Source organism: Sorex fumeus, unplaced genomic scaffold (assembly GCF_029834395.1).
Source record: "Sorex fumeus unplaced genomic scaffold, SorFum_2.1 ptg000037l, whole genome shotgun sequence".
Classification (NCBI taxonomy): domain Eukaryota; kingdom Metazoa; phylum Chordata; class Mammalia; order Eulipotyphla; family Soricidae; genus Sorex; species Sorex fumeus.
The window spans coordinates 52,692,863-52,701,258 of NW_026606094.1; the positions used below are offsets into that span (position 1 = coordinate 52,692,863).

The window sequence follows — 8,396 nt, forward strand, 5'->3', positions numbered from 1 at the left end:
CACAAATGATAATCTTGAAAATCCTAGCAAAAAAAAAGCAATAGTTAAAATACAAAAAAAAAAAACCCCAAAGCTATATAGGTGCTTAAGAGATACTTCGCAGGTAGAACACATGCCTTGCATGTGGCCAATCTGGGTTTAACCTCTGAGTACTCCATAAGGTCCCCTGACCCTCTAGAAATGATCCTAGAAATGACCCTTAAGCTCAGTGTCATGATTAAGCCTTATGCAAGCTGGGTGTGGTCCAAAAGCCGGCCCTCCACCCCAAACACACAAAAACTTAGCCAGTAATAAAGTCAGTCCTTGTTTCTTCAATGCCAGAGAAGCAGTTAATATTTTCCCTGATTTACTGCTATATATTTCAATTTCAATTATAAAATATGCTGGCCCAAGATTTTGTGTTGTTAGAGCAACTTAAGTCTTATTTTCAATACAAACAGAGATTTTTAAAATTCCTTAAGTTCTAGTGATTTATTTCCTATTCACTTTTGAATGATTGAATGTTTAGCATTGATTTCCTAGCTTTAAATAATGACACATACTATGTTTCATATATTTATTAATCATTGTAATCCCCAACATAATACATCAACATGTTTACATGCATTTAGAGGGGAAGTATTTCCTAGTTCAGTGAAAAATTGTGCGATGGCTTCTGGAAGACCTTCATTTTAAGCAGCTTTACAAGTGAAACATTTTGTTTAGAAGTCTGGACCTTCTTTCTTCAGTTTGCTGTAATCAACATTCACTGCAAAAAACTTGGAAAAGAAAAAAAAAGATATTTTAGATAATCAAATAAGCAGATAGTACAGAAGATTTGAGTATTTTTTTATTCTACTGTAATAATTACAAATATCAAGAATGCTAAAAGGTCCTTCGAAGATATTAGAATTCCAGTCCTGTGATAACAATTCTGAGGAAGTGAAATACTGGATCTACAACCCTGGAACAAGAAGTTCATTGGTATAATCTGTTAGTAGAATCAATTAAAACACTTGTCTTAATGTGAATAATTAACTTTTCCTTCTCATCTCTACTAAATGCAGTAGTCGGGGCTGAAGCATGGCCGGTAGGGTGTTTGCCTTGCATGCAGTGGACCTGGGTTCAATTCCCTGCATCCTATGTGGTCCCCCGAGCACGGCCAGGAGTAATTCCTGAGTGTAAAGAGTAAAGCCAAGAGTAATCCCTGAGCATCCCGGGGTGTGACCCCCCCCCCCAAAAAAAAAGCAGGGGGGAAAAAAAGCACAGGTTAATCTCCAACAACAACAAAAATCATCCATATCGAGTTAAAAAAGTATCATAATTCAGATGAAAGATTCAAGCAAATAAAAAGCCCATGTTTTATTGTGTTTTATGCTAACTTTTTAGACAAATTGGCTTTCTATTTTTCTGTCTCTCTCATTTGAAAGTTTAATTTTCTAAAAAAAGAATGCATCAATATGAAATGAAACTGACTTTTGGCCACCTCTAGTAAAAAGGCTTTAAACAATATTGTATTTTAATTTAAACTAATACTTTAAATGAGGTATATATCTGAAAAATTCTTTCCAAAATTGTCCTTATATGTAATTAAATTTCATAAGGAATCTAAAACTCCTCCCCAAAACTCATAATTTTCAAAAAAAATTTAATTTCTAAGTGCTCCAACTTTTACTTATATACTTGCATTTAATAACAAATAAAATTATCATGTTGGAAGGGTCTGCTCATTCCGTGTTAAAAGAACACTTAAAAGATTGTATTCTAGTTATATTTAACTCAACCCCCCCCCCCACATCCCACTAAAACCCAAACCAAAAAAAACCACCAAACTGCAAAATCACCAACAATGTGTTCAGTTTTTAGGTAAGAAGCTAATCTGTATCCAGTAAGTTTCATCTAATTTGTTTTTTCTTTTTGGATCATACTAGTTGATGCTCAGGGGTTTCTTCTGGCTCTGCACTCATTAATTAATTACTCTCAATGTTGCTCCAGAGTCCATATGGGATGCTGAGGGCCAAACCCTGGTCACGTGCAATACAAACATTCTACCTGCTGTATTACAGCTCTGGTCCCCAAGTTTAATCATAAAAATAAAATTTATTTTAATTGAAAAATTCTTAACTTTTCTATTGGGGAAGGTTGCCTCTCAATCAGTGCTCAGCAGGTCAGGCCCTCAGATGCAGTGCTGCTCAGGCCCTGAAAGGCTGGGGATTAACCAGGGTGGTGCTGGGGAGCTTCCAGAACCACATCAGCAGTGCCCACTGATGCACGGGAAAACTATGTAGTAGCAGTGATTAACTGTAGCCCACCAAAGGAAAGTTAGGTGCCTTAACTCTTGAACTATTTCTCAAGCTCCTTGACTTCACTTTGAAAAGTTCTAGAGGTAAGCAACAGTTCAAAGCGCTTTGTATTGAAGTTCTGGTCACCTGAGCACTGCTGGATGGTGCCAGCTAAAAAGAAAGGTTCTGTATCAACTTTATCCTTAAAATACATAAACATGGGCTTTATGAAACTGAACCAAAAAAACTTTAAAAAAGAAACGGTGCTATGCCTAACATATTAAACATTAAAGAATAGGTATAAAAGGAACTGCAGATTATATATTAAAAAGAAAACAAACATTTGCCTGATAATAATAAATGTCAGGCACTATGGGGCAGAATGCTTTGTTTATTTAAGTCGATTATTACAACCTTACTCATCCTAACTTCATAAAAGAAGAATCTGCAAGATCAAGTTAAATAATGTAAATATCATCTTCCTTGAAGGTATCTGGAAAGGTACAATTGGGAAGTTGGGATGGCACAATATATTAGGATCTTTTGGCTTTGGGAAAATGTTATGCAGTTCCAGAGTCTCTTTTGCTTAGATTCTACTTTGATTCCTTCTTTTAGTTTTGCTAATTATAAAGGAGTAAAAACTCCCAAATTTTAATAGCTTCCAACAATGAAGAATGTACAATGACTGCTCCATATTCACTTTATGCAGACCTTCACTGTTAATTTTGGTCTCACAATAATTAAAAAAAAAAAAGTACAGGGGGTACTTCCCTTGCATGTGGCCCACTGGGTTCAATCTAGATACCCCACAGGGTCTCCTCAACACTGCTAGAAGTGATCCCTGAGTGCAGAGCCAGGAGTAAATACTAAGCACCACCAATGGTATGACTTCAACACACACACACACACACACACACACACACACACACACACACATATACACCAGAGAAGTAAGTACACACAGGTTCTGAAGTGACAAAATGTTCCCTCACTTATGATTTGCTAAAGTGAATCAAATAATCTGAAGTCAATGTGCCAGGAAAGTTATTTTCTGTGAGGCACAGTGAACAGTAAGAGTAACTTAACCTACTTCACTGTTGGATTTAGATGCAGTAGCAGGCTTCACATAATCTATAGCTCCAAATTTCTGGGCTTGATTCTCACTACTTCTATTAGCAAATCACCAATATTTTACATAATAGTTTATTTTCTAAAATCTCTTCTATAACAAGTTCTTCAGTCAGAGTCTATCTTCCATACTAAAGGACTAACATCTACGAAAATATTTTGCATTCAGAACTTTACTCTCCCTTCATTTCCCACCACCCCCTCTTTTTTCTTTCAATTTTATTGGATGTAGAATCAATTATCTCCAGAATGAACTTGCTTTAAACAAATTTTTGAGAAAAAGAAATCAGGATACAGTGTTTACCAATTTTTGAATACAAAATATAACATCAGATAGCTCATTTAAATTTCACCAACAAATTTTTATTTACTTCCTATCCTAAAAGTTGTTGACATCAGTAATGATTGCATGCATCTCTATCATGGGTTAGATCTACTGCCAGTGTCCCAGACATTCACTGACAAGGGCCCATATTAGAGAGCCTAAGCAAACCATTTTCCTTTTGAAGAAATAACCAAGTGTAGTGAAAAGTATAGGCAGGAGAGTCATACACAGTAAATGAGTAAACTGTATGAGATGGGATTTAAAAACGTGAGATCTAAAAAGATGAGATCCTTAAAAACTTACCCCTTTTGACAATGAGAAGGTTTACCATTTTTATATGGAAATAAAATTGATAGAGGGAGGTTATTTAAGAGGTATCAATAAATGATCTCGTATTTGCAACGACTGGACCTTGAGGACATTGTATTAAATGGGCTAACTCAAATGGAGAGAGATTAAAAAAAAAGTATTATGTCACTTGTGGAATAACAAGTCAGACTTACAAAAAGAGTAATGATGATTAGGGGCTGGGAAGCAAGGGAACAGTAAACAGGTTTAATTATGGGTACAAATTTACAACTAGCAGGTATTTTGGAAATCTAATATATACCATAGAGGATATCATCAATACTGTATTATAAAATTCAAAGATGCTATAGAACAAATTGAAAATTGTTTTCAACACAAACTTAAAAAACAACCATATGACACAATGAAGTTCTGATCTTAAAAAATAAGAGTCAGAGGGGCTGGAGCGATAGTAAAGCGGGTACGGTGTTTGCCTTGCACGCGGCAGACCCAGGTTCAATTTCTAGCATCCTATATGGTCCCCCAAGCACCACCAGGAGTTAATACCTGAGTGCGAAGTCAGGAGTAGCTCCTAGGCATCACCGGGTTTGACCCCAAAAAAGCAAAAAAATAAAATAAAATAAAAGTTGGGACTGGAGAGATGTACAGTGGATAGGGCATTTGCCTTGTACACGGCAGACCTGGGTTCGATCCCTAGCATCCCATACGGTCCCCTGAGCACCGCCAGGAGTAATTCCTGAGTGCAGAACCAGGAGTAACCCCTGAGCATCGCTGGGTTTTGGGTGTGGCCCAAAAAAGCAAAAAACAATTTAAAAAATAAAAAAATAAATAAAAGTTATACTATTGTAATCACCCTGAAAAATATATCAAAGTGGCACGGTATATGTCAATCACATTCCAATAAAGCAGATAAAAATATAAATAGTTTCAATCCAAAAAAACTCCTTGGAAGAGTACTTCTACAATCCGCTCTTTGAGAAAAGATATTAAAAAGTTTACCAAGGGGTCAGAGAGCTCAACAGGTTGAAGTGCATACTTCCCAAGTGGAAGGCCCATTGGTACAAGCTCTTGTAAGCTGAGATAGTCAGGAATCTAGCTCAGTGGAACAACCCATACCTCAGATTTGTATAAGGCTTTGGATTCAACTTCCAATAAAGACTTTTGAAATTTTTATAGACAACTCATAGTAAAAGTCTAAGTTTTAAATGATTTTCATTTATGCCTTTAGAATAGCCAATAAGTCATGTCTAGTCATGCACTAGATTAGTACTATTCAGATAGAGGTCCATGAATCAGAGGTATTGGTATCACATGAAACAGGGTTAGAAAATCCAAGTTTGTTTCCATAACAGAGCAATTCAATCAGAATCTCTGCTGGGTGGAGGTGAAAGTGCTTTAATCTGTCCCAGATGTTTTCTATAAACAATTAGGCCACTACACTGTGAAAACAAAATCCTTAGGGAAAAAATACTGGGGAAAGAAGCCACTTAATCAAAATTATATTCATAATATAGTTATAAGAAATTTTTACTTGTAAAATCAATACCAAAAAACCCTACTCCATGACAAAACCTATAAAATACACTTGCAGTGGTAACTTACCTTGTATTGATCATTTGGACCCAGTTTGTTCCAGGGCTCTGGGTTATTCTTTCTGTCCCAACTACAAGAAACAGAACATTAATAGTTTTTGAAGACCTTTTCTACTTTTTAAAATATATTTTCAATAGATCTAACTTTTTATGAAGTGAAATAGAATGTTTTTTCTTTATGGAAGTGGAAAAAAAATCATCTGTAGTACACAAACCCATGTAATCAAATAGAGATAAGATTAAAAAAAAAGCCTTCTGGGAAAATTCTCCTTGTCCCTATCCCTCTCACAAGAAGCTTAATATATGACTTTAGTTATAAAAGTTTTATATTTTATCGATATGTAAGAAAGTAAACAATAACGAATTCATCTTTCCTATGCATATGTTCTGATAATATAAGTTGACGCAGAAATTTAAATAACTTTAAAAAACAGGAAAAGCCAATGAGAATAGAACTGAGATTTGGACTTAACAGAAAAGTACACAACTCAAGTTTCTTTTTATTTTTCCTGGAACTGAGGTTTTCTTTCTTAAAAAGACTGTGGATCTGACAAAGAGCTTGATAAACCATCAACAACCTCGACGTTATTAAGTTACTTACCTGACATCAGGATTGAACAAGGCCAGGCGGGTGACATACAGCGCTGCGCCGGTACCTCCAGCTCCAATAAAGACGAAGAGGGGAATCAACTACAAGCAAAGTAGACAAGAATGAAGAGTCATCTTTAAACGCTAAGAGTCTACAGAAATACATGACACCTTCGCCCAATATTTAGATACCATCCCCATAAAATGTGAGATCTTCTTGTGTCTTAAGGACCTGCATAAACAAACTTTTGACAAATTCCTTTCGGTTGCATCGATACAGATATGATGGAAAGCCGATTCTGTCCAATAAGTAACCTGATCTAAACGCGCAAAAAAACAAGAAACAAGCACACTTTAACTGAGGCTATCAGTTCTAGGTAGAAGTCTGAAATTCCATCGCTACCAGACTCGATAGGCAGACCGTGTGACTAAGCTTTAGGAGTCCAGAATGCTGGTGCACCTGGGGGCAAAGCGAGTCACGGTATTTTTATTTATACATGAACTAGCGTATATGCTCCCCGGGAGTGCCAAGATGCCATCACATGCTGGAAATTGATTGCAAGATCACCGAGCCTCCAGCATTAGCCCCAAGGCCCGGCGGCGCATTGTTTTGACTTGATCCTTGACAGAAAGCACAAGCACAACCACAACGCAACGCTCGACTTTTGTGGGTCTCTAACCCAAGCAGGGCGTCCAGTGTTCCAGCATTCCCTGGATTACTTTCGGGCCACACCAGCTTCCAGAATACCTCGAGTGGAAGGTGGGCGCTGAAGGGCCTTGGGGTGTCGACCAGAAGGCTTGGGTCCCAGCCCTTGCAAGGCGGCTGCGGAGAAGGAAATACCCAAGTGCAGCAGTCCCGGCACAGGAGGGCCAGGACCCCGGGGGAAGGGGTCAGGAAGGTCATGAACTTACGCTCGGATGCTTCTTAGCCTGGCTGAAAATCATGCGCAGCATGGTTGCGGCAGAGGCCTCAAACCGGGGAGGAGGAGAAGGGCAAAAGCGCAAGGCCTGGGTTAAGTACGACCTGCACCGAAACTGTGCGGACGACCAAAGTCACTCAGGACCTCCTACCTGAAGGACCCCTGGCTCGGAGGGCACCCTGCGGCAGGAGGACCCGGATGCAGCTGTCTTTCCTACTGCCTGATTTATTCCAGCGCCTCGTGAGCGTGCCCTCCCCTGACCCGGCTATCAACATTCTGGTCTCTAGAGAAACACTCTCTTTCTTGTTCTCTGTGTGCTCCAGAGGGGTCAAAGTTGCGTCGAAAGTAGAACTATTCTCCCGACCAGACAGGCACTTTCTTGGGCGGCCTCGCATTGAGGCTTGGGTCAGGCTGGAGTCGGGACGGCGGCGCGCCTTCCCCCCCTGCGCGGCGCCCGCGGGTCGGGTCCAGGCGCCGAGACCCAGGGGGCACGCGTGCTGGGCGCGCGCCGGCCGGTGCTGGCGGCCGCTGAGGGACCTGAGCGGCGCCTGCGACTGCAGCGCGCCGGGCGCCTGGAGGCGGGTCAAGGCTCTGGCGACTGAGGTCAAGCGACTGCGGTTTAGGGCTACAGCTGCTTCCTGGCTTAGACTGTCCTTGTAGGCAGAAGTTAAAACCTAGTGAATGACTTCAAAACTGCAATGTTTCTGGTCATGTCATCTCCAGACCCGGAGTTCCTGAGTCCTTGTTGTCTGTTCAATGCCACAAGGACCATTATTCCGTGCCCACTCGCACTTTTCCCGGGACCCTAAATTGCATTCTTTAAACGTGATTTCTCAGGTCGGAAAGAGCCCTACACATTGTAATCTATTGCCCAATACAGTTTTCCTTTTCCTTTCTATTTAACCTTCCCCTCACTTCCTCCCCTCCCACCCCCCAATTTCCCTGCCTTTCCTCTACCCTAAAATAATTTCGTTTTCTTTTCTCTTTTTCAATCCCAAATTTTTCCTTGGGACTGGTTTTATGGAGCATTAGTGACAATTTGAACCCTGCCGGACCTCTTTCTTAAAGCATTAATCAGATGCTCACCCAAGGTATTGGGGCTGTGAAGAGGAAAAGGCACCTTTGATCAACCTTAGACTTGAAGAAGTGGGCATTAAGCAAGTGAACATGAAGAACATAGTACAAGGTTAGCAAATAATAGTCTCAACTAGAGAGACTCTTGGAGGAGAGGAAGGATGTCTGCCGTGATTAGAATTGGAGTGTAAGAGTGTGA

The 8,396-nt window shown here is 39.8% G+C and overlaps 1 protein-coding gene across 1 annotated transcript; it reads right to left on the bottom strand.

Moving 5' to 3' along the window:
• Window positions 1-555: 555 nt before the first annotated feature.
• NDUFA4 (NDUFA4 mitochondrial complex associated) lies at window positions 556-7,289 on the bottom strand. Its single transcript, XM_056118445.1, has 4 exons — window positions 7,116-7,289; window positions 6,217-6,305; window positions 5,626-5,686; window positions 556-758 (listed from the first exon to the last, which is right to left on the bottom strand). The coding sequence occupies exons 1-4, from the start codon at window positions 7,155-7,157 to the stop codon at window positions 702-704; spliced, it is 249 nt and encodes an 82-aa protein (XP_055974420.1). The 5' UTR covers window positions 7,158-7,289; the 3' UTR covers window positions 556-701.
• Window positions 7,290-8,396: the final 1,107 nt, after the last annotated feature.